This window comes from Emydura macquarii, unplaced genomic scaffold (assembly GCF_026122565.2).
Source record: "Emydura macquarii macquarii isolate MOO-44397 ecotype Brisbane River unplaced genomic scaffold, CSIRO-AGI_Emac_v2 contig_2422, whole genome shotgun sequence".
NCBI classification, from domain to species: domain Eukaryota; kingdom Metazoa; phylum Chordata; order Testudines; family Chelidae; genus Emydura; species Emydura macquarii.
The window spans coordinates 7,458,040-7,485,625 of NW_027132559.1; the positions used below are offsets into that span (position 1 = coordinate 7,458,040).

At 39.1% G+C, this 27,586-nt stretch overlaps 1 protein-coding gene across 7 annotated transcripts in view; it reads right to left on the reverse strand.

Annotated features, from left to right (window-relative positions):
* The window catches only part of RBMS3 (RNA binding motif single stranded interacting protein 3), an 864,086-nt gene that overhangs the window by 572,734 nt on the left and 263,766 nt on the right, over positions 1–27,586 (reverse strand). For 5 of the 7 annotated variants that reach the window (XM_067561863.1, XM_067561861.1, XM_067561862.1 and 2 more), the window contains exon 4: positions 8,158–8,331. The exons of the other annotated variants lie outside the window; for them this stretch is intronic. In XM_067561863.1, coding sequence (XP_067417964.1) covers positions 8,158–8,331 — 174 coding nt within the window. The remainder of the gene's footprint in view (positions 1–8,157; positions 8,332–27,586) is intronic. 7 annotated transcript variants of the gene reach the window in all.

The window sequence follows — 27,586 nt, forward strand, 5'->3', positions numbered from 1 at the left end:
CCTAATAAGTTCTTTTGAGGCTTTGCTCCTGTAGATGGTGATAATAGATAAACACAATAAATAATCTATGTCACCTGTTAGCATTCGGAATTGCACTGATCACAAAGCTTCCCCTTGCAGTTGATTCTGCATCATCTTTGTCAATTAAAAATATTCACATCACTACAATTCTCCTTTCACTTTCCTCCTAACTAGCACAGATCTGCTTTAATACCAAGGTTCACACCTGAAAACAAAGATCTGCTATTTTCTCCATTTTCACTTTGCTCATTTCTTCTTTTAAATTCTTCTCTACAGTATTTTGTACGTTTTCTCATCAGCAACCACACAAAACTAGCTACTAGTGATAAAACTCTGATTTTTTACTTTGATCTCGCCCCATCCTTGTCACATACAGACTGGAGTGCTTCTAAAGCTGGGGGGGAGCAAGCTGGCAAGATTATGTCAGATTTTCTGCTCATTTCATGACTCAAAATGCCACTGATGTACTTTACACAATGCATCAAAGAGCCCTGTAATAGACAGTGAAAAGCAACCCTCACCAGCAGTCACCTAGTAGTTAGGCAGGAGTGTGGCAGATTGTCTCCCACTCTAATATCCCCCCTTTCCTCTACAACTCAGTCTGTAGGGTCTATCCCTTCTTGTGCGGTTCACCCCTCCAGCTGGGTCACATATTCCAGTCCACCCCTTTTGGAGTAAACAAAAAGAAAAGTCCAAGAACATAAAAGTCTTTTGATGCCCACAAGGGCTTCAGGCCTTTCTCCTTAGCTCCAGGACTTGGCGTCTGGACACTTGTGTATTCAGGGCCTTCCTCGGTTGGATTCCCCACCAAGGGATAGACTCCTATTGTTATCCCATTTGTAGATGTTGGTAGGGAAGTCCAGGCCCACCCTCACCTCTCGGCTCTGATCAGGGCCCAGTGGTAAGCAGCCAAGTCCTGCACTTTGGGGTGCTAAATAGCTGCCTCCCTGAATCACTTCCACCAGAATTCCTTTCCCCCTCACCTCCACAGGGTAAATTAACGGTTTGAAAATAAAGTTTCTGACCTCCACAGACAGTCACCAGTCTCTCCTCTGCAAGCCTGGTCAGGTCAGTGCACTCAGATGTCAGGCAACAAGCTCCTGAGCTGTTCCTTCACCAGAGCTCAGAGCAGAGGATGCTGTGCTTCCACTGCTTGCCCCGTTCTGAGCTGCTCTTCCCCTTTTAACTCCATCTCCACCTTGTGCAGGCTTGGCAGGTGTGGCCAGGCAGGGCTACCTGGGCCCAGAGCTGCTTCTTAATCCCTCGTTCTCCAATGTGGACTTTTGTATACCCCCATCAGACAGACATCAAACAGCTCAATGGTCAATTAGTTAGTGCATAACATAAGCTCAATTTCAAGTCTTGATCTGAATCCTGCAGGGCAAACAAGAGTGTGGGCTACTGTAAAGGCAGCATGTTACATCTCCAAGGAAAGCCTGGTTTAAGAATGGCAGTGGTGGGCTTCAGCAAAGCAAATCCACCCAGTATTTCTCATCTGGAAAACTCTTGGAGGTAAGAAAGGGTTAAGATTAAAGATAGGGAAACCTGAGTGATTCTCAGACCTCAGGAAGGGAAATAGAAGGGTTCTTAGAAAGGCATTTCCAATTCATATGTACTGTACTATTTATTTCTTTCCCATCATTGCTGATTACCAATACGTACATATGTAAGAGGAAGCTTTCACCTCTCTAATCAGCACTGGCCTTTTCCATGAATCCACAATCCAATGTTCGTGACATTACAAAATGAACCAGGCAGGAGGCTCAGGGCAGATCAGAAAAGCGACAGCTTCTGTTTCACAGAGATACCTTGGAAATTAGCAGTGACAGGCGAAAATACCAAATTGCATGACGATTTAATCCTCCCATTCACACTCTTCAAATAAAGGGCAATAAAGTCTCTCATGGCACCTGCCACATTGCCAAAAACTTCACTGGAATGCAGAATTGTAGAGTATACCTCCATAGAGAAAAGAGTGGCTCTGCTTTGGATGGGCTGTGCATATTATCCACCGAACTCCAAAGGGATTAAATGAGGTTGTGATTTTTATTAGAGATTTAAATAGCATCACATGTGACTTATCATAGGAGATTTGTCAAAAGCTGAAAGAGTGCTGCTGCCCAGCCTAATTTTGGTGGTGTGACCCTGATTTTGAAGATGGTACTCTACTCCTGCAAGTTCTGCTTACAAGAAATGAAATCAGTCTCTAAATATCTTTATATATTACATGGCGGTATCACAGAAGGAAACTAAAGCTCAGTATCACACACATGGTAACATAGCACCTGGAAAACATCAAGGCACCATCATGCAGGGATTTTCCCTGAGAAGAAAAATTTACAAGTTCACAGCCATATCTCACAAAGTCTCAAGTGATCCTTAATATGTTGCATTATCTAGTTAGAGAGAAAATGCCAGTTTCACCTATTCTGATCAGGACATTCATCGTTAAAGTAAATCGTTATGGGCTCTGTTCAGACAAAAATCTGATTTCTGTGGTTTGCCTGCAGAGCCTTTATGGAGTTTACACAGACCTTCACTGCTGTGGAATGTACAGCAGTTGGGAAATAAAGGTTACATACCTGTAACTGGAGTTCTTCATGAGGGACTCTGCTTATTCACAATCATGGGGTGCACTGGCAGATTCGGGTCTGACCTCACAACCTTCTCAGAGCAGCACCCATTGGAGTGCTCCCGCACCGCTCCCACCCCTTTCCTACTTGCAGCCTGAATATTTGAAGGGCAAGGCTATTAAAGGGGGTGTGTTGTCAAGACCACATCAGTTCCTTCCAACCGCTTCCTCAGGTCCAAGATTCCCAAAGGCCCCCCCACTCTTCCAAAGGCTCAAAGAGAGGCTCTGTTATCTTTGTAAGGACTAAAATAAGATCTCACAATAGTACTGGATGTGTATCAGTAGATACATATTGACAAGTCCGTTCATAAATGTCTTTACTGGATCATGCACAAAGACTGATATCTATTAATGTATAGTGGACAGCTATAGCTGCTGGAGGCACTTTCAAGGAGGATTTAGGAAGCCCTGAGATATTTAACTGACATATTCATGAATATACTGAACTGGTGCTACTAGTGAATCTATAGATTTTTTGTTTGCCCACTTCACAAACCTATTGCATTTAAGATCATAGCACCTTCTAGTTGACAGTTTTCTAGAGTTAATCAATAGCTGTTGCAATTCTAATGGGTAGGGTTTCTCAAGATTCATTAGAATCCTATAGCCCATACAGTAAGGAGCAGAAAAAGGGGATAAATGTAGCCATTCCTGTTGTTAATAAATCTGAAGACAATATGAAAGGTCTGCATGCTCCCTTGGAAAGCTGAAGAGGGTCCAAGAAACATTGTTGCTTTGCCCATACTGGGCTAACCTAAATTATTTCTTAATTTCTTTATCTCACACTGGATGGGAGGGAAGGGGGGAAGTCCAATAGAAAGGCATTTGACATGGACAGATTGACTCTCCCTGCTCCTGAGTAGAATATGTGACACTTCATGTTCTATCTGGTCACATATAAATCTATGCCTAAGTACCACCATAAATGAAGATGTCATCTATTACCGATATCTTTAATGACCTTTCGTGTGATTCCATTACATCCCTGCTCAGCTAACGTGCCGGGTTGTTGTCTTTGCCTGCTAATGTAGAGCTACAGGATAAACCAATACTGCGGAGCACCTGCTTCCTTGTGCAGACAGGAAAAATGAGCTGTTTGTTCGTGTAATACACTGCAGAACGCATGATGGCAACACCTTGCACTACCATGCTCTGGATCTGAGGTTGAAAAAATTTGAAAGGCCAAGAGATCACTTTCAGCTCTAGTGTATTTGTATGCAGTCTCTTTTCTTGAGAATTCCAATAGCCGTGAAGTATTAATTTGTTGAAATGCGCTCTCCATTCCTCTGATTGAAGGCATCTGAGATGGTTATTTCTAATTGAGGTGGGGGATTGAAATCTACCTCTTTTAGAAGTTTGTAAAGCTGATTCCAACAAGGATAGGAGTACCTTTCTTCAGATGGTCAACCATATAAACCATGTTGTCTTTGTCTGGCCTGTAATTTAAGCCAGCCAATGCTGCAGACTTCTCATCCTGAGCCAAACATAAGGTGTTACATAAATGGCTGAAGCAATAAGGCCCATTAGACATAGAAAGAAAACTATTTTCTGAGTAGGATTTTGATGACACACCACTATGATGGATTGAAACTTTAGGAATCTTTTAGCAGAAGGGCTCTCCCTATCTAAGGATTGAGAACTGCTCCAATAAAGGGGTTCCTTTGTTTAGGTAACAGAAAAGAATTTTTTTGTGATGTTATCGTAAGTCCTAATGTCTTGAACAGGGAACATGCATAAGTTATGTCCATGGAAAGGCCTTCCTCTGAAGAGGCTTTGATCAGCCAGTTATTTAAATAAGGATAAATCCAGATACCCTGCCATCTAAACTGAGTTGCTACCACGAGTAGGCATTTTATGGATAGCCAGAGAACGGTGGACACACCAAAAGGTAACATTTTGTACTGGAAATGGCCTTGTTCAACCAGAAAATGAAAGTATTTGTGGTGCCTCGGCCTGATAGAGATGTGAGAGTATGCATCTTTGAGACTGAGAGCTGCAAATGGACCTTGGGTAAATGAGATGGTATGATGGATGTTAGTGTCAACATGCAGAATTAGAATTTTCTGATAAAGGAGTTAAACTTCTGTAGATTTACATGAGTAATATGGGATGAAGCTGTCAGTCTTTCTGCAGTATCAGAAAATACCTGAGTAGAAACCTTGACCTCTGAATGCCCTTGGCACTCCTCTATGGCTCCTGCTTCCAAAAGGGAGTGAAGCTCTGTTCTTAACAGGTCTCATGCGAGGAGTCTGAATAGTAATGGAGGCGTAGGAGGGGAAAGGAAATGAATGGTATAGCCATCTTACCTTATCTCCAGAATCCATTTTTGTGATGTGATAGAATCCAAGCATTGACATAATTGGAAGTTGGTCTTCCAAAGGTGGTGAAGAAGTGTGGGGAAAGACTGGTCTGAAGCTAACAATCCTCACATCAATTTGACGCCTGACATTTGATCCCAAAGACAAAGCTGAAAATTGCTTCTCTCTTGTTCAAGGCTTAAAAGGCTTCCTTCTCTGCTGTGGCTGGGAAGGAGGTGGTTGACATTGAAACTGATACTTCATGAAAGATAAGATGAGGAAGAGAAAGAAGGATAAAACACCTATGGTATCTTAAGACTGGTCCCAAGGTCCCTTCTTCTTGGGAGTTGGTAGACACCTAATGATCTTGCAGTTGATCTCTTATCTTTCATTTTCTCTAGTATTTCATGTTTTATTATTGAATAACCCATCACCTTCTAAGGGACGGTCTTCTACCTTAGATTTAGTTTCAGGTGGGAGAGCAGACAACTGAACCCAAGTATGCCTGCATAACATGATAGCTGACCCGACTGCTCTTACTGCAGAGTCTGATAAAATCAAAAGTAACTGTGAGGGAACATTTAGCCACTATTTCACCATCTGTTATCAAGGTGTTGACAAGTTTCCTTTGTTTTGTGGAAAGCACTTTGGCAAATATGGCATTTTCTCCCATAAGTGGTATTGATAATATAACTTCTTGGTAATTTGTCATTCTGATAACAAGCAAAGCAGATGAAAGCACCTTTCAGCTAATTGCATCCATCATCTTTCCCTCCCTGTGAGAAGATGTGGAATGTGTTTGCCCCCCTCTCACTCTTTGGACTGCTTCTGCCACAAATAAAGAATTAGGAGTTGGGTGAGTATGAAAAAATGAAAACCTTTCATAGAGGAACTGGTATAATTTGGCAGCTATTTTTTTTTTTTAAATATCCTGACTCGATGAAGGAGAAGCCCAAACTGCCTGTGCAGATTGCAACTGTCTGTCTAAAATTAGAATAGTAATTTTATTTTTAGATGGAGAAGCCAGGATAACATAAGAACATGCTGACAATAAAAGGGTACTAATACTGAAGAGCTGGAATAGAGAAAATAATTGTGTGCAAGGGATGGCATTTATATAGTGTTATCCCAGCTGTCAATCTAACCTCTTGTAGCCTGTTACTGACAGTTTAAGGAATTAGTCCAACTAACTAGTGACTTGGCACCATAACAAAATGCCTGAGATGACTTCAGCCAAAATATCATAGAACGTTGATGAAACAGCTGTGGATGCTAAAGGCAGGATTAAATACAAACATCAGTGTAGTAGTCCCCTATGTTTAACTATTTATTTTAGGTGTTTCTAATCTGGCACTAGTTTATACAACTCTGTTTGTACTGAATCTCAACCAACTGAGCATTTGGCTGAACTGGCTTTCAAAAGTGAAGAGTTGCTTCAAATAACCACATACTAGGGTATTTTGCCTTGATGACTTGCCAAAATGCCATGTGAATAAAATGATTTTAATTGAGTTACTACCAGCTTTGCTCTCAGGAAAGGAAGAAGTGGCTGCAGGACTGGCCTAAAAAGGCTCGCATGCCTTGGCTGACACTTTGATACATATGCAGTGTTGTTGTAGCTGTGTCAGTCCCAGGATATTAGAGAGACAAAGTGACCAGAAGAAGAGCTCTGTATAAGCTGGAAAGCTTGTCTCACCCACCAACAGAAATTGGTCCAATAAAAGATATTACCTCATCCACCTAGTCTTGCTACTTTGCTACCTAGGTACCCAGAAGAGCAATATTCTGCATACTTATACCATCTTAACAGCAGTGTAGCGTAGCGTAGTATTCTGCCCGTCTGCATTTTGTATACTACATAATCAGGCTTTAGGTTTATTCACAAGCATTTCTTATGATGATCACTAGTCAAAGTCTGAAAGATACAGACAGTTGGAATATCTATGGAATATAAAGTAAATCTTTACAATGACCCTTTATTTAACTCAAATGGAATATAGCGAACAGCAGCATCTACAGAGATTTATTATGTACTGTGATATCTCAATAATTTAAAAGAGAGTCAGATTTGCAGAATTCCTCTCATTTATCACAATTATTATGCCAGACATTTCCTAAGCAATTTTTTGGCTAAAAGTTTGCTGACAAAACATTAGGTCTAAATCAATCATGCAGCTCTTGCAACCATATCTTCAGATTACACATTATAAATTTTCCTCTGTAAAATAAGTTGCACTTTCAAATAAAGCAGTTTTTTTTTTTTAATTTTCCTATTGGAATGCAGTAGAGGATGATAAAGCTTCCTGACAGATAAGTGGTGGCAGTGTGTTAAGATACCAAAACTTTGTCCTTTAGATTTTCTAAAGAAGTCCCAATCCAAAAACTAAGACACCAAGGTCAAGAGCAGAGCTAGACAAAGGGCAGACTGCTTACACTATCAAAGGGCAGACTGCTTACACTATTACACTGCTTATACTATTACGCTGTTTTTCTCAATCCTGAAGACCTCCTGAAGCTGAAACTAAAAGAGCCAGTGGGCTTTATGTGCACGTAGCTTTTCAGAAATGAGCAAATACCATTCTAATAGCCATCAACTGTGATCCTTTCACAGCTGTCAAAACAGAACATGCAATAATAGTTATACTCCTCCTTTTTCTCTCTCTCTTTTAGCCACCTGCTCATGTAAAGTACAAAGGACAGCAGGCTTAGCTTAGTGACAGTGGACTGTGTTCACGAGCAATGATGATGAATAAATAAATATTAGCAAAGCCTATTATGATGACAAGAGATACCCAGCTTTATTGACTCATCCACATAATTTAAAATGTACACTCTCCTAAGCAAAAAAGAATTCACATATTATCTAATAGCAACCCTTAAGGAAAACAGAAGGGAGCAACACATAATTTTCCATCTCCACCCACAGCCCTAAATTGAAACCAATGTTCATAATAATAGTTTAATATGAAGCTAAGCTAAATTTTTAAAAACATTTCTACTAAGCAACAAGAAATTCACATCTGTTTCTGTCTCTAGAATCATTGTAAATTTCTCCAAAGTTGACAGTTAATCCACCTGGGGACAAACATTTCTAACCACATTGGGACAGACAAAACGCTGACACAGTCCTACTGAGTTGTCAGATTGTGATACTGAGAACTTCTGCGGAGAGCATTCATGTAGCTACATAAAAGGTTAGTTACTTACAGCAGGGTGTCCAGTACAGTAGGTGTAGCTGGCATGGGACTGGTAGTGCAAGCTTGCTCTTGGAAAGGTGTATGTGTTCCAAGCAGGTTGGCTACTGTTCCACTGTGAGCTAAAGCCAGGGCTCATGGTCACTCTGGATTTACTGTTTTGGTATGTTCTCACTGTGGAGCTGGACTATCAAGAAAGAAAGAAATGCAATATAAAAAGAGCTTTTAGAATATATTCAAGTAGTCCAACTATATTTAATAAATACATGTACACCTACCGCAGCACAGCTACTGTGAACAAAGATGAGTATTCCCATTAAAGCGGTGAAAAAGGCACCCCTTCAGGGTGAGAAAATAAAAGGCATTTTGTTGCACTTTTCTATAGTAAATATAGAAGAATGAATGATTGTTGGAATTTAGACTGGGCCACACATCAAGAGGAGAATTTAATGGTGATAGAGATTTGAGGAGCTGTTTGAAATTTACATATGGGGTTACTTCACAAGATTGATACTTGACATTTCCTACTTCTTTCACTGGTAAGAACTGAAAACTGGAATTTACTGTATCAATGACTAACGAAGGCAACTTCAAAGTGAACAATCTGGCACCTGTGCTCGGAAAGTTTCCTCAGATCTTGTGATTCCATCTCAAGGAAATATATGGTGGGTTGGGGCAAGGCAAAATATTTCAAAGCTGTCCCTAATTTTGCAAAATTGCAAGCTCCCACAAAAGAGACACAGGCTTTAGGACCAAAGATTTGTTAAACTGGGCACCCAAAATTTGACCCACCCAAAATGAGTTGCCATTTTTGAAAAGTTTGGTTGAATTACATTTACTACAGCCAACCATGCCCATTGAAAATACTTACTTGATACCTTTATCTACAAGATGTGAGAAACTGACCCAAACTGTGCATGCACTAATAATAATCATGTATGTTCTTTCCTGGTCTTTCAAATTTTTTACTACAGAATGCTGTATCCTCTGTAGAATAGACCTCAGGAGTATTTTCTTGGATAAGCTCTGGTCTTGTAGATAAAAAATAAAATCAACCGTACCCCCCACAAAAAAACCCCAACTGGATAAATTTTTGACCAAATTATTTGCCCAGGATTCCAAACATATTTTCTCATTCTATTTTTCTCTCCTTCCTTACCATTTTTTCCCCCTCAAGGGGAAAAGGAAAAGAAACCTGGCACTCATCTATGCAAATTAGACCAGTGAATTTTACTTATGATATGCTCAATCCTATACTCATTGAAATCAACAGGTAAACTCCCATTGACTTTAATGGGAACAGAATGTGATTTAGTTTTAAAAAAAAAAATCAAACCCAACATTCCTTAGAAATCCTTATAAATGTGCCCTCAAATAAAACTTATATATCATAAACGAAAATGGAAAATATGGCTTAAGTCAAAGGGACATACTATACTAAATTCAGTTTAAAATGGTGATCCTAGTAGTTGAAGTAGGTTTAGATGAAACCACCATAAATTGCATCCTTAGGAAGGCAGTTTAATTTATTTTAACCACCTTTTTCAAGAATACGGACTATATTTTATATATAGATTGTATTACATACATGTTCAGTACTGGGCACATATGAATATAAACTCCTTTCAACATCAAAATAACTTAATGTAGTTGTGTAGTGGACAGTAATACTTCGATATTATTATTATGCTTATTACCGCAGTGCGTAGGGACCAACCAAGATCACGGTCCCATTGTGCTAGGCACTGTACAGAATGAGAGACAGTCCCTGTCCTGAAGACCTAAATGGACAAGACAGACACAGGGTAATGGAAAAGGATGCAACATACAAGCAGAGTGAGCAGAGTGATGGTTTGAAAGTCATGTGTGTTCCATATTTTGTTAATGTTTTGGTTTTGGGTTTTGTTGCGGGGGAGGAGGAATTAGCTAAACAGGAAAGACAAGATAAGGGAGGGAGGATATAGAGAGAGGGTGATGGGGACAATCATCTTTCCTATTTTTAATATCATATTTGGATGGCTAGTAGAAATTGAAAATTACAGTGCATGTTGGCACCAATAGTACATACTGTACTTATTTAATTTTATTTTTAAAAGTTTAAGTACACAAAGAATGCCTTGATTATCAGACTTCATATAAACTATAAGTTCACGAAAAGGCTAAATGACTTCCTGTGTGTGTTTATTTCCTGAACTGCCGGTAAGGAAGCCTGTAAAGAGCAGTTTCCTCCCAACAGTTCTCAGTAGCTCGACAGATTCTCTTTCCCCCACTCCCAACCCCAAGTAAAAGATTCCTGTGGTGGGATTTCTAAAGATTTAACTTACAACTAGGTGAACACAAAGCATGTGAATGAACACTAAAACCCACACTAAACTCTCATTAGTCAGTGTGTGTGACAAGTGGTTACTTTGTTCATTTACAAAAGGCTTTGGGAAAAAAATCCTGCCCCTATAGTTAAAGAAGGTTCTTTCAAATAGATCTTTTTTATATGAATCTAAATCATGGCAAGTCAAAGGAAAGTGGCTCTGGCTAGAAAGACAAGTTCTTTTTTACACCCTTTCCCCAAGGAACAAAAAATGTATTTTCTTTTCTTTTATTTGATATATTACTTATCTTTCATATCATTGTCAAAGACAAATCTCGCTCTGTACACTCTGGTAGATTTGCTTTGATATGGATGACATGGGTTGGGTTTTGTTTTGACCAGCCCAGGCAGACAGTTAGCCATAACATGCTTCCTTGTACCTGGGTCCCTGCCGTTTGTGGAGATATTAAAGCGAGACTGCTCATTAAATGAGCGAAAAGACTGTTCATCCCTCTACAGAATATTCTATTAATGTTGTGCTACTGTACAGTAACAAGATTTTCCCTACTCACAATTATTTCTGATAGGGTTGGACTGTACAGACCAGATCTAGTGGAAAATATTCGTGGCTGGCTGGAACATAGAAAGACATTGACAGTCGTAGATTATTAATTTATTATTTGCATTACTGCAGCAACAAATGTCCTGTTGTGTTGGGGAATGTATAAACATACAAAGAATTACCAATATCCCAAGTGTTTAAAAATCAGAGACAAGCCTCAAAAAATCTTGAGATGAAATCTTGGGATGAAATCAGGTGTTTTGAAGAAAATCAGAAATCTTTGTAGAAAATCTTTGATGTAAATGAAAATTTTGTTTTCATCAAAAAATTTTACGGGGAAAAAATCCCTACTTTTCCTGACTATTTCTACCTGCAATATATACCCAGCTGCACAAGAGACTTTCGTTGGAAACTTGGACAAATCACCTTGTGTCTGTGCCTCAGTTTCCTAATCTGTTAAATATGGCTAATAATAATTCACAGGCATGTTTTAATACTAAATTTACTCACATTTCTGAAGTGCTTTAAGATCTTGGGATGGAAGAGATAGAAGTGCAAACTCTTATTACTCCCTGAGCCTAACTGTGGTCAGTAATTAGTTCATTTAATAGCTGATGCTCAAAGGCTAACTGGAGTAAAAAAAGAGTTCTTAGTATTTATATAGCACTTTTCATCTTCAAAGGATGTACAGACATTAAATAGTGACAAAACGTTTGACCAGTCCAACCTCTCCAGCCTTTTAAGCAGTTAATAGTAGATATAGGAAAGAGCAGCTACTCATCATTTCCTTCCTATTTGCATTTGAATAAAGCATATAATTTGACAAGGATTTTAAACAACAGACAGTAGTTCTGATGTAGGTTTAAAAATCTTAATACAAAAATATTGCATGCACTGTTCACTGTCATTTATGATATACTACTTTTAATTTAAAACTGCACAGTAAACAGCTTTTAAAAGGAAAATATTCAAAGGGTAATTCACAATTTCCAGTTCACTTTAAATTCTTCTTTTCAGTGACTCAGGATTGACTGCATCTTTTATCCCTGTTTGCCAGTTAGTTTCAAGATATTTTAATTGTATACCTGTGCCACTTGCTTTATCACTCTGACATATTAAAGAGACAGGCCCAAATTGTGCTCTCGGTTACATACATGAATCAACTCCATAAGCCTTTAGTGGGATTAAAGGGTGTAAAAGAACATGAGAATGTAGCCCATGCTGTCTAAACCTTTAAAATTAACTCAGATGTATGTGGGTTGAGAAAATGATATCAATTTGGGTCTCTCCAATCCCCAAGGTTTTGAATATGAAGAGTACTTCTGCCTTCGGCTACTTCTTCTGTAGCTTTGTGAAAATGTATTGTGCCTGAAGAGAATTATGCCTAGTAAGTATCTTCTATCACCAAAGTATATTCTTTTGGGCCTCAAAGGATTACAGGGAAAGACAGGGCTTACTGCAGGAACTGCTGCTGTTGCTGGAGGTGCCACTGGCTCGGGGTCAAAATGAACCATGCCACAATGCATAATATGGGTCTATAATCTATAAAAGACTGGATTCATTACAAAAATACTATCGCTTCCATAGTTCCAAAGCTTTCCTAGAGACTGCCAGAGACAGAGATTAAAATGGCTGCTCTAGAAGATTCTCACACAGACTAAAATGACACCTTTGTCTCATTCCTCAGGAAAGATAAAATTTAATGAAGTAAATTACAAGAGTTTGACAACAATATCAATATTTGATATGTCAAAGATGGTGGGGAGAGTGAAACTGGAGCAATTTCTTCAACAGTGGCTTTGAGAACTGTTAACTGGAAGGAATTAGGGAGCAAGTAGCACTGATCTTACGAGTTGAGAAGGAGTTCCCTACTCCTCCCCTTCCCATGATTGACTTGATGTTGTAATATGTAAATCTGACAGTCAGGAACCAGATTCCATCTGTTCCAAGGAGGACATAACAATTAATGCTTGCCTATTGCAATTTATGCGTTATCCAGGTTATTCTGCATCTCTTATGAAGAAGCACTATGGACTTGTCAGAATTAACCAACACTTTGTTGGTGTCACAGGCTGACTGGTCCCTTTAAGAAGGTGTGGGGGCTAGTGCACTTTTGACTCATCAGTTGCTTCCTGACTGGGATTGAAAGGACACCTGGGCCATATCAAGGAGTGAGGATGGGGCCAGTGGGAGCTGCCTGATGGACCCAGAGAGAGAGAGAGAGACTGGAAAGGGTCAGGTCAGAGCTGCCTGAGAACAGAGGAGAGATGGGAGCAGCTGCAGAGAGCTGCCTGAGGGAAAGAGCTGCAAGAAACTGAAAGCAGAGCAGTAACTGTGAGGTGCCAGTGATGAGTTCTGAGGAAAACTGCTGAGAGGGCAGTCTAGAGCTGGGGAACCTTGATGAGTTGCAGGAAGGCTTGTGCACAGGTCCCTAGAAACGAGGGGGGGAAACCAGTTTGGTCAGTGTAAGCTGAGCCCAGAAGCAAGGGGAGGAGCAGGGAAAGGACTCACAAGGAAGGAGGCCTAGAAAGTGGAACACTGCAAGGAACTTTCTGGCAGAAGACACAAGTGCAAGGCTGCAAAAGCAGTCCAGGAACAAGGGGTTGTAGAAAGGAGGTGCCCCAGAGCTGGGGCAGGACTCTCAGGTGAGGAGGCCTGGAGAGTGGGAGCTCTCTCATGGGAGACCTGACTTATGGCTACCGGAGAAAACTCATGGGAGAGAAGCAGGTCTTGGAACTTTTAGATGGATGTCCTACAGGATGCGACTAGAACATGTGCTAGAGGACCTGGGGGAGAATGGCTAATGACTCTTAGCTTCATATATTCCAAGACAAGAAGGGACCATTATGATCATCTAGTCTGACTTCTTATAATAATACAGGTCATAGAACTTCCCACAAAATAATTCCTAGAGTATCTTTTAGAAAAACAAAAGTCTTGATTTTGGAATTGCCAGTGATGGAGAATCCATCATGACCTTTGGTAAATTGTTCCTATGGTTAATTACTCTCATTTTCAGTCTGAATATGTCTACTTTCAGCTTCCAGCTGTTGGATCATCTTATACCTTTCTCTGCTAGGGAGAAGAGCTCATTATTAAATATTTGTTCCTCATATTTATAGACTGTGATCAAGTCACCCTTTAACCTTCTCTTTGTTAAGCTAAACAGATTGAGCTCCTGGAATCTACCACTATACGGCATGTTTTCTAATCCTTTCATCAGTCTCGTGGTTCTTCTCTGAACCCTCTCAATTTATCAACATCCTTCTTGAACTGTTGACTCCAGAACTGGACACAGTATTCCAGCAGTGGTCACACTAGTGCCAAATACAGAGATAAAATAACCTGAGTACTCTTACTCGAGATTCCCCTGTTTATACACCCAAGGATTGCATTGGTCCTTTCAACTGCACTGGAAGCTCATATTCTGTTGATTATCATAACCACCATGACCCCCAATCTTTTTCAGTCACTGCTTCCGAGGATAGAATCTCTTACCCTGTAAGTATGCCCTACATTCTTTGTTCCTAGATGAATACAATTACATTTAGCCATATTAAAACACATATTGATTGCTTGAGATCAGCTTATCAAGAGATTCAGATCACTCTGAATCAGTGACCTGTCCTTTTCATTATTTTCCACTCCCCTCATTTTTGTGTTATCCGAAAACGTTAGCAGTGATGATATTATGTTTTCTTCTAGGTCATTAATAAAAATGTTAAATAGCACAGGCCCAAGAACTGATCCCTGTAGGACCTCAGGATAAACATAACCATTCAATGAAGTTTTCCCAATTTATAATTACATTTTGAGAGGTATCAGTTAGCCAGTTTTTAATTCATTTAATGAGTGCCATGTTAATTTTATCATTCTAGTTTTTTAAATCAAAATATCATGCGATACCAAATCAAATGCTTTACAGAAATCTAAGTATGTTACATCAAGACTATTACCTTTAATCAACCAAATCTGTAATCCCATTAAAAAACATAAAATCAGTATGACAGGATCTATTCTCCATAAACTGACATTGATTGGCATTAATTATATTACCCTCCTTTAATTCTTCTTTAATCAATTCCTGTCTCAGCCACTCCATTATCTTGCAGAAGATCAATGTCAGACCAACAGGTCTATAATTACCCAGGGCAGCCTGTTTACCATTTCTGAATATTGGCACAACATTAGATTTCTCTCAGTCTTCTGGAACTTCCACAGTGTTCCAAGACTTGATGAAAAATCAACATTAATGGTCCAGCGAGCTCCTCAGCCAGTTCTTTTAAAGCTTTGGATTCACATTATCCAGATCTGCTGATTTAAAAATGTCTAACTTTAGTAGCTGCTGTTTAATATATTCCTGAGATACTAGTGGAATGGAAAGTGTTATTTTATGATATATAATTTTATGATACATCATCTGTTTTTCCTCAAATACAAATCAGAACTGTTTGTTGAAAACTTCTGCCTTTTCTGCATTATTATTGATAATTCTATGATTTCCATCTAGTAATGAACCAGTACCATTGTTAGAATTCTTTTTGCTCCAAGTATACTAAAATAACTCCTTCCTATTTTCGTCTTTTGTTGGATGAGCTGGGAACAGTGACCTTTGAATAGGATTGAGAGCTGCTGCATTGTAACCTTGTTTTACTTTGGTGTTTTGAGAGGAACTGCTTTCATTATGATGGATCTGCACACTGTGTCACTTTGTATGACTAACAGTGTTTGAATTTCCTGACGTAAGAGACTATGTTCCTTTCAAAGGCAGAAAAAAAGGGAAACTGAGGTAGGCACACCTGTCTGCCACAGGATGGTGATTGAGGAAGGGGTTGTTTTATGACATTTGGGTATTGCTTTAAAAGAGAGAAGAAATGTTTTGCCAGACATGGGATTTAAATTCAATATGCTGTACCTAGCAAACTTTAGGCTGTACTAAAGTAGGCAGAATTTAATCAAAACACAGGGGAAGCAAATCTAAGAGGCTGAAGTCCTCAGATAAAGGACCCAGATCTAATGGGAGTTACATGTTCAGAGGACTTTTAGGATTGGGCCCAGAGTTTTCAAGTCAACCCATAAGGAATATATTTTAAAACTAGATGGATACACTGTCTCTTGGTTTTTATTTCCCTCAGAGTTAAACCCTGAGACCAAAATAGGTATGTCCCTGGAATGGTTTTCATGCTTTTCTGATTAGGAGCTCTGTAATTTTCAGTAGGACTGAGCATTCTGCTTCTTATTGTACTTTTAAAAGTTACATACTGAGCCTATTTTTTCTCATGTGAAATATGAATGAACAAAGATTCCTGTCAGCCATAGGGATCACCAGGAGGATCTGAAAATAGCATGAAGATTAACTGTCGAGGGAACTGGATATGGAGGGCCTGATTCTTCACTCTCTTTTCATTTACAAGAGAGTTGTGAATAACGAAGAACAAGTGCGGTAAGCTACCACTTATTTCACTGAGTGAAGAACTATGATTTGGTAGTCTTCTTTACCTGCTTTATACAGATGTTAACAACTACAGTACACAAGGTGCAAGGCAGTGATGAATCAAGGGCCTTTAAGTAACCAGTTCATATTTGACACAGATTGGTAGTAATCAAAAGTTGTTACCATCTGATGGCTCTGTGGTGGTCTATGTGAGGGGCTTGCTGGGGCTTGACCTAATTCCTAGTAAACAAATGTCCACATCCAAAACAGCCCCTTTACAACCGACATCCTTGATGGCAAGCTCATCTCAGAGGCAAAAGATTAAAAAGTCACAGGAAGTGATCTCACATGTATGTACAATGGGTTTTTCCACAACAAAGTGAGACGTGTCGTTGGGCAGCATGGAGATGCATGTTGCTTCTGCTGCCCATTCTGCACACCGTCTGTGGGTAACAGAATCTCTTTCTCCAAGGTTAATTCATATAATTTCATGAGTATTACATTCTCTTAAAGGAAACCAGATATGGAAAGAAACCTGACAGGACTTGCGAAAGATTTATTTATCTAGCTGAGCTTGTGTCCTCTTTTGTTTTTCTTCTTTATGAAATATGAATTGGGCCTGAAAGATTTGTTATTTTTAAAAAAAGGGAGGGGCTTCCCCTTTTTTTAACCTGAGAAGTATTAGGAAAGTAAAGTCTGGTCTGCCATGGTTTTCAGAGAGGACGACTTGGATATATAAGGAATGTTTATTGTGAGTTTTTAACACTTTATTTAAAGGGAGGAGGTGTTGAATCTTTAACAAAGGTTTCCTTCATTCAAAATGTTAGAGGAAAAACAAACAAAAAATGTGAAAGTTAACTACAAACCCCTTAATCTCTTAATAGCTCAAATGCACTCTCATATCTTGTGATGTCACTGTTTCACTAGCTTTACAGTCATCAGACTGTCTTCCACGCTAGACAGGGCCTGGATTTCCAGTGTAAAAACACAAACAAAACAAGCAAACAAAATTTAAAGGAAAAAAATAAATACTTTTCACCCCTCTTATCATAAAGCAGGAAACAAGGGCAAAAGTCCAATTTTCCCCTTTTTCAGTAACCATTAAAGACAGTGCGCTACCACAGTAGAGAATTCTCAATTTATTGAGGGCTAATTTTAAGGCCCAATAGCAACCTAAGAAGGTTCTTGAACATGACCATTTAATGGTGGTAGTTATGAAGTTGCTCTTTTCTGAAAAAAAAAAAGAACACCAACATCGTTTACTGAATGAACATCTGTTTAATTATGTTCAGCCCTTTTTTTTTTTAATTGTACCAGGTTTACAATTATAAGTAATGAAGCAATGCATTAAACTAACATGCATAATATTTGGCGTTCCCAGTAACATCCTGGCAAGATCCCAGCAAGAGATGCACATTAAGAACATTCACAAATGACCTGTGAGTGCTGCACAATGTTGATTTTTGCAGAAGTCACATCCATGAAATAGTTGCTCAGTGTGATACACTCCCATGGAATTACAGCTCATCTGTATGGATTGACTTTGTATAAAAAGACATTCTTCCACTTGAAGCAGGAGAGCACACAAGTCACAACGGTAGCAGAGAATGACTTAAAGGAGAGGATTTGGGTCAGATAAGCAAAGAAAGTCTATTGGTGAGCACTAATCTTAATGAAAGCTCTTGCTAAAGTAGAAAACAACATATTCAGTCACTGACCTTGACAGCATTATAAGGGTAATATTTTTACAAGCTCTTGAAAATTCTCCTTAGTGTATTACAGTGGTTGCTCTTAAAATCTTTTCAATTGCTTTAGTTAACTAAACATCATTACCTCAGGATTTGCAGCATTCCCTATACAAAATATAGGGAACTATAGGGGATGCTGCTAATACAAAAGTAATATCCACATCTAAACTGGAAAGTTTTACTGAGTTTTACTCATATACATGTTCTCTTTCAACCAATTATGGTCCCAGTTCAACAAACCACTTAAGCATGTGCTTAACTTGAATTGTGTGCTTAAGTGCTAAATTGGGGTTTATATCTATATCTTATTTAATGGAGTATTTTTTTCAAACATGTTAATTGTGAATATTTGAAGGGAAAAAACAAATTCTTCATTAATATCTGAGCTCCTTTTATCCTTCTTATAGTACCCAAAAGTACTGTAGATACTGTGCTGTAGAATCTTAATGTTCTTACTGATGTGTCTTCGTACTGTATGTCTAATTGTTGTGAACATTTACTTCCTCTCTTATTTTTAGAATATCTCCTGATGACTATAATGTCACACAACATCTAAGAGTCTGTCTAGTCACCCCCTTGACCCACAGACCAATCTTTTAGATACAAAATTATTTACCTCATTGTAGTTCTGCAACATGCTTCAAGACCCAAATAGCATCTTTTTTGGTCAGATCGTGAATGGCAGCACAGATTATGTTCAGACAATTCCCCTACATTCAGCAATGAAAACAATCCAGTCCCATGCACCAGTGTTGCATGAAACTGCTTTTGAATACACATAAAATGTCCATGATGCATTAACACTTTCATAATCCTACTGAATGAGAAAAAGTCAAGTTCTCTTTGCCAACTACAGTACACGATATTGAGTCAAGCTAAACATATATGTTACAGATCAAGCACTATCCAAGAATCATTTAGTGGACTTCAAATGCTTATTTTACCAAATGTCATGCCATTTTCTGCCATGGGGAAAATTTCGGAATACAAATATACTTGACATGTTGTAAGGCCCCAATACTGCAATGGGCTCCATGTGGGCAGAATTCTACACTCTTATGAAGTTTCTTGCAGAATTAAAGCCTTAGTTAAAACTATGATTTGTTCCTCACATTATGACGCCTACTGCATGCCATAGCGCAGGTGGCATGATCTGTTTGTACTATCATTAATTACAGTGTCCTGCAAACTGTTTTTGTTTGTTGTTAAGTAACTAGAAATTCATACTTAGTTGGTCCTTAGGCACTACTGTAGTAAACATTATTTAAAATATCCTCTTTGTTTTACTGAGAAATGGGGAATAGATTCCTGTTCCTCTTCCAAAAAATCAACAGGTTTTCTTTTTTTAAAGGGGAGCTCTGATAGCTTGCATGCTACTCTGGTGATCATCAGGGTTTCTTATGGAAATTAAATGCAGTGGTTTTTAATAGTGCCTTCATGAAAGCACTTTGCCTAAATAATCATCATCACTTGTTAAGAACTTATAGCATGCTTGATGCTGTGAGAGACACTGAAGGCTACATGAGATCTAAGGCTCAGAAGGGAAAGTTCTTACATGGGAAACAATGCAGAGGAAGCAAATACTAAATGAATGGAAAAGAGAGCAGAAGGAACCCAATTCTGGTTCTATTTAAATCCTTGGAAGTTTTGCCACTGGGACCAGGATTTGGCCCACAGTCTTATGTTTGGCTGGAAAGAGTTCAAGGAGCCTTTTAAAAACCAAGGAGGGCAATGAATGGGAAATGATTACTTATAATATACATTGCAAAGAATTACAGGCCTTTCACTCAAATTAGATATTCATAGAACCTCATTTACTGTATGCAATACATTTAAATGGGAAAGAACTAATATTCTTTGGCTTCTCCAGTACTCAGTTAATCCATTAGAAATCTAACAGTCATTCTAACCATTCTCTGAGACAGGACACAGATAGTAAAAAATAAAGGAGAAACAAGAGTGGACCACCAGACAAGGAAAAGAACTAAAAAGGATCCAACACCAGCATTCAGGCTACTCAAACCCACAGGATGCTATACTCATGGGGATTTTAGCTATCCAGTTGGGTAACAAACACAGAACAGGCAAACATGCATCAAAGAGTCATCTTAACTGCATACAAAACAGTTTTTATTTCCAAACTGTGGATACTCAAACTTGAGGTGACGCAGTCCTAGATCATCAATTTACCAACAAAAAGTAACTAATTAAAAATGGCATCTTGACAACAGCTATTTCAATTCAGCATAGCAAGGAAGAGGATCCTAGAATACAGTGATTTAAGGATAGTAGATTTCAGGAAAACATTTTAAGGTCTAGAAGAAAAGTATTAAAATCCACCAGCACAAAAGACAGGTGGGAAAGCCTTAAAAACACCGTGCTTAAGGCACAACAGACTATATATACTCTCAAAAATCGAGAACAAGCAGCCAGTGTGGCTGCAGTGAGGAACTGTTCAGGAATTTGAGATTAAACAACCCTGTACTGTAAATGGAAAAGAGGACAGCCAACCAAACAAAAAGCACGGCACAGAGTCAGTGAAGACTAGCATGGAAAAGATTTTTGGGACCTGCAAGGTGCTGAACACTGGCCCTGATCCAGCAAGGCACTTAAACACAATGAGAATACACATGAATAAAATAATAATATATAGCAAATGAAAGAAAGGGGAAATTGATAATAATGAATATAAGTCAGAAGTTAGAAATTGTAGGAAATTGATAAGGGAAGCAAATGGACAAAAGAAGAAATAAGAGATAAGGACAATAAGACAGGTTTTTTAAAGTATATTAGGAAGAAAAAAATCTTGACAGTGGTATTGGTTCGTTACTAGATAGAAATGGTAGAATTATCAATAATAATGCAGAAAAGGCAGATATGTTAAATAAATATTTAGATTCTGTATTTGGTGAAAAACAGATGATCTAGTCTCATCATGTGGTGATAATACTCTTTCTATTCCACCAGTATCTCTGGAGGATGCTGAACAGAAGCTATTAAAGTTAGAAGTTTTAAAATCAGCAGGTTCAGATAGTTCTTTTAAAACCCTTTGAATGCAAGTTATCTGTGGAGCTGTTGGACTGTTAATGTAGATTTTCAATAAGTCTTGGAGTACTGGGAAAGTTCCAGAAAACTGGAAAGAAACTAGTGTTGTGCTAATTTTTAAAAAGAGAAACAGAATGACCTGGTTAACGATAGGCCTGTCAGCCTGACATCGATCCCTGACAAGATAAGAGAGCGGGTGATACGAGACTTGATTAATGAAGCAGCAGAGCCAGGAGTGCCAAGGCAACAGAAAACAAACGCCTCGGGAGCATCTCATGGCAGTCGGGCTCCAGGGGCGTCACTGGCTAATGCTGGGCTTCTTTGGGGGAGAGGCAAGAGTGTGTCAGGGGTGCAACTCGGAGATGTGCTGGCTGCCCTGCCTGGGGAGCACCTGGCCATGCCGCTCGGTGAGGAGGGCACGGAGGACTGCCGGACAGCCAGCCAGAGCCCTGGCTCCCACAACATGGAGAGCCAGGAGACTGAGAGGCTCCCACCAGCTTCCAATTCACTGGCTTCTGGCAGGAGATGACGGTTTTAGTTCTTTGCTAAATGGAAGGCAGAAATCGGGAGGGGGAGGCATGTGATCCCCATGTGACCACTTCTATGGGGTGCACATATGCACACTCACCCCAGGTGCTAAAATGCCTAGTTATGGCTCTGCGTGTTTCCATTGGGGTCCTGCACGGATTGGTTCTTGGCCCTATGCTATTTTACATTTTTATCAATGACCTGAAAGAAAGCAATGTCACTGATAAAGTTTGCAGATGACAACAAGTTTGCAGAATGGTAAATAATGAAGAGGATAGGGCGCAGATTCAGAGAAATATGAATCACCTGAAAGCTGGGTGCAAGTAAACAATGTGTTTTAATACAGTGAAATATAATTGTATACATCTAGGAACAAGGAATATAGGCCATATGCACAGGATGGAGACTGGGAAGCAGTTACTTTGAAAAAGATTTGGAGATCATGGTGGGTAATCAGTTGAATATGAGCTCCCAATATGATGCTGGAGCCAAAAATTGCTAATGCGATCCTGGGATGAATAAACAGCAGAATCTCAAGTAGGAGTAAGGAGGTTGTTTTACTTCTATATCTGGCACTGGTGCAATCGCTGCTGGAATACCGTGTCCAGATTTGGCGCCCACAATTCAACAAGAATATTGATAAATTGGAGAGGTTTCAGAGAAGAACCCCATGAATGACTAAACTAGATTAGAAAATATGCCTTATAGTGGTGGACCCCAGGAGCAAAATCTATACATTTTAACAAAGAGAAGGTTAAGGGGTGACTTGATCACAATCTATAAGTATCTACCTGAGGAACAAATATTTTATAATGAGCTCTTCAGTCTAGCAGAGAAGGTTTGAAGTTAAAGCTAGACAAATTCAGACTGGAAATCAGGCACACATTTTTAATGAGGGTAATTAACCATAGGAACAATTAGCCAAGGGTCGCGGTGGATTCGCCATCACTGACCATTTTTAAATCAAGCTTGGATGTTTTTTCTAAAAGATCTGCCCTAGGAATTATTCTGGAGAAGTTCTATGATCAGTGTTATATAGGAGGTCAGACTAGATGATCAAAATGCTCCCTTCCGAGTTTGGAATCTAGGAATCTATGACCTTATAGTTAAGTATGTGCTTAAGTGCTTTGCTGGATCAGAGCGCTCAGCACCTTGCACGAGCCTTAAAGGAATAAGTACTTTTATAAATATAACAGGAGATGAAAAACTAGAGAGAAAGAAGGACTGTTAATATTTACAATGGGGATGACATTAATTGGGAAAGAAATGGCTGAAATACTAAACTTCTCCGGCCACTGCGTTCCACAGGGGCTCCACAACTTTGGGGCCATGATGGGGTAGGATTCTTTCCTCAGTCTTGCCTGCATATTTGTTCAGCGCACAAAACACCATCATCTGCCTACTTGGACTTCCCTTTAAAATAGTGTCTACTGAATGTTCATAATGCAATTTCAGTTTCAACTGTTTGTGTGCACGTGCGTGCCTATATACACTCCCACCCCCACGGCCTTTTACAACACAAATGCTCCTCATATTCCTAACGGCACAAACATGCTAAGTTTAAATCAGTAACTTCTAACAGTTTGGCCAAACCACATGCATTTTAGCAGTATTTATGCTCTATTAATTTGTAAAAGTAACCTATATTTTTTACTAAGGTTACCGTGGTGAAGCAAAGCAACCAAAGCCAGGAAATAAGTTACGGCTTGACAGCCTCTGTGAAGTCATGCTGTCGAGAACAAAAATGCGGCATGGAATGTATTAAGCAACAATTAAGATGGAATGTACAGATCTTTCAGAATCTGCTGGAGGGGACTTCAAGCCCTCTTCCATTCTGTCTTGCTGGTGCCCCTCAGAGGAAGTCTTGCTGGGCCAGCCAACAGCCTGAGGTTTTGGGTCATAATTTTCAGGCAGGATTCAGAGGCAACGTGGGGAGGTAATGGCAGCTGGGGACTAATTAAGTGCAGTTCAGACTTTTTAAGTTCAATACCTTAAAGCTGACAGGCAAGGGAAAAACATGGACTCTCCTCTCTCCCCCTTCATGATGTATACAAAGGCCTAGGAAGTTATCCTTTACTTTGCAGGGGGTGGGGAGGGGCGGGGGGCTATTTTTGTTTTCTGCTTGTTTTTAACATTAGAAATTCAGGTCCTGTCTAAGCTGCAAGAATCTGACAACTAGGGAGCATGGTGACATCACAAGAGCCAAGAGCATGAAAGTTGAGTATTAAGTGAGGCAGGGATTTGTCAGACTGTTTCAGTGTCTTTGTTTTTTGTTTGTTTTTGTTAATTATGTAACTTTGATAACTACTTAACTTTCTGGATAAAGAAAGAGTTTGATAAAGATTTCACAACCTCACCACTTCAGCTCAGGCATTAGCATTCACAATAAACGTCCTTGAGACATCTCAAAGGTCAAGTAGCAAAACCAGGTAAGATCAGGTGTGGAATTTTTAAGGTTTAAAAAACCAGGAGGAAAAAATACCTATCAGGTCTTCTTTATATATCATGAAGAAGAAAAAAAACAAGAACAATTTAAAAAAAATTCTGCCAATCACCATTAAAAGAAGGATGTCACTCTCAGACTGGAGATAAAGGAGATGGTTGTCCTGACCAGAAGCCAAGGCAGGAAGCTCTGAGGAAACACGGAAGCTATTCTCTCTAGTTTGTATTTGCTGTTTTGTATTTTTGAGTTTACTGCTTGAAAAAACTGCCTGGCAATAATGCATTTACAGACTTGTGTCAAGATGTTGTCAATTGGTTTAACCCAAAACCACTCCACTGTAACCCTTTCTGGAACAGATGACCTTATTTTCAAACGTGAGGTTGCGACAAACTTTCTTCCATCATTCTGCAAGAACACTGTTTGGGAAAAAGACCTACAGAATTAAAAATGTATGAAACCAATAGGGTTCTTTAGAAATTACTCTAAAAAACAATGGTATTTAACAGACAATTGCAAATCTTTCTACTGAGTTTCTGAATCACTCTAGAATCCTATACTATGGATATTCTATATTCTATAAGACAGTCATAGGGAAAAGATCAGCCATAAATGTGGATTTCCTGATAAATGAACTGGTTTCATAACCTTAGCACTACAGAGCAGAAAGAGCAACACTTCCTGTTTATGTAAGAAAAATAAACAGCAAGATTAACTAGGCTTTTATAGAAGCGTACAACATTTTTCAGCCTAGTTACTTAAAAAGACAAAAATGACTGGTGGAAATACATCTTCAGTGTCAGATAAATGATGTCTACTGCTTTTAGAGGTAGATAACTAAAATAAATTTATTTTAGCAACTGCAGTAATCATATGTTGGTATATTTATTATTAGTCAATCGTAATTGCTCTAGCTGGTAAACACGTATGCTGGTATAAATACTAAGCCAGAGCTTCACCTGGTGCAAACTGGCATACCTCCACTAGGGAAGGATCTGGCCCACTATGTTTAAAGAGGGAAGATCATCTTGTAGTTAAGGAACAGAACTGGGAATCAGGAGATCTGAGTTCATTGCAACAGACTTGTGTGACTGTCATCTCTCTGTGCTTCAGTTCCCAATCTGTAAAATGGGGATAATAATACTTCCTTTCTCCAACCATTTGCCTTTTCTATTTAGGTTATGTCTACTCTACAAACTGTGCAGTGGCACAGCTGTACCGCTGCAGCTGCACTGCTGTAAGGTCTCCTGTGTAACCGCTCTATGCTGATGGGACAGAGCTTTCCTGCTGGCATAATTAAGCCACCCCCAACGAGCGGGTAGCTATGTCAGTGGGAGAGCGTCTCCCACCGACGTTGCACTGTCCACACCAGTGCTTTTTCAGTGAAACTTATGTCGGTCAGGAGAGTGGTTTTTTCACACCCTGACCAACAAAAGTTTGACCGACAAAAGGGCTAGTGTAGACAAAGCCTTAGAGTGCAAGTTCTTTGGAGCAGGGAATGTGTTTTACTGTGTGTCGAAACAATGACTAGCCGAAGAGCCATGTTCTTGGTTGGGGTCTCCCACTCACCACCATAATACAAATAAATCAGGAACACCATAGCCAGCGCACACGGATATTACAGTGTTGTTCCCCATGGAAAGAGATGGAAAAGACAAAAACCACAGTCACAAAATAGATCCTTGCTGATATCATCTTGTTGATATATAGCTGAGCATCGAAGAATTTAACAGTTTATGGGACTGCCAATGGGAATGAAGGAAGAAATATGTAGTTGTGCCTCCCATTAAACTCCAGAGACGTTTTTCCTTAGTGCCAGTCAGGAAGAGCAAGAGGAGCAGTTTCATATGCAGAGTACTCCTCTTCTGTGCCAATAACGGTTACCAAATCTGGGTGGGTAGATGAAGATTCTCCCCTACAGAAGAACAGGCAGTATTTCAACCTTCTCTTGGGAATTTTGCCAAGACTGGGCAGTTTTAATCTGCAACAGGGGCTCCATAGAACTACAGAGGGGATACATTATATTACTCCTTTCTGCCAGCTGTCCTAGCCACACCTGCTCCTGGCTGGTTCAAAACCTTCTGGCACATGTGTGATTTCTTCTGCCAGTACATACTTTAGGTATACTTGTCCTTTAGGCATTTAAAGGCTTGATACAAAACCTACTGAAGATGACAGGAGTGTTTCCATTGACTTAAAGGGCTTTGGATCAGCCCATAAATAAACTTCTGTCCATCTCTATTTTTTAGCATAAAAGATGCAAAATCCTTTAACAAACTGAACTTTATGCTGCCAAAGCAGGGAAATTGCAAAAGAAAACTGCAAATACATTCTTTAAGATAAATGCCTTTTTTCAATTTCTGTGATGATTCAGGAGCTATGATGTTTCTCTACAAGTATTTAAAGGGTTTAACAGCAAGGGCATTGGTGTTTTCAATGGTATAAAAGGGCGTAAATAAAAGCAATTCTGTAAAAATTAAGGAACTATGGCAGACTAAGCTGGATATCAGTGATATTTCCTAGCAAGTAGGTTTTAATCTGTCAGAGTTTGTCTACACAGCGGGTTAGTGCATGGCAAATCAAGGGGTGAATCGACACAGCACTAACTGACTGCGCACTAACTTAGACATAAGCACCTATTAGCAAGGTCTACACAGTGAACTATTGTGCATCAAGCCACTGCACTGTAGATTCATACTCTGTCCTGCCGTGCACTCATTTGCCATGTAGACAAGCAATTAAGTCATTTCAAAGAAGGCTGAACAAAGCTCTGAAGAATGTGATATTGAGACTAGAGAAGTTTTGGAAGAGGATGAACTGAATCACCTAATAGATCTTCCCTCATCTCATTTCTATGGTTAAAGTAATAAACATTTTAATGGAAAAAAGAATAACCAACCAACCAACTGAAGTGCTGGCATTTCATTCATGCTGATAAAAAGATCCACAGTAGAACTTGTCAGAAAACTAAGTATTTTCTGCAAATAATAATAATAATAAATAAAAAGAAACTAAACTAAAAATATATTGCTTGAAATTTTCAGTTTTTAATGAAAATCTGAAAACAAATATTTTCAGTTTTCTGTTTACAGTTTCAAAAACTTTTCAGATTTTGGTTTTTCATCAAAAATAAAAAGTTTCAAAAGAAAAAATTATGTGAACACTCATTTGGACAAAAGCTATTTTAATTGATTAAAAATTAGCATTAATTCAGGTTTTTAATTCAGGATAGAGGAAGAAAGATCTAATACAGTTAAAGACTGCTTTTCAGTATAAACAAGGAAAAAATATTTCTATTACACATTCAAAAATTAACATTAAATTGACATATCCCATACTCCCCCCAGATTTGTAATAGTATTCCCGTGTGGTCAGCTGCC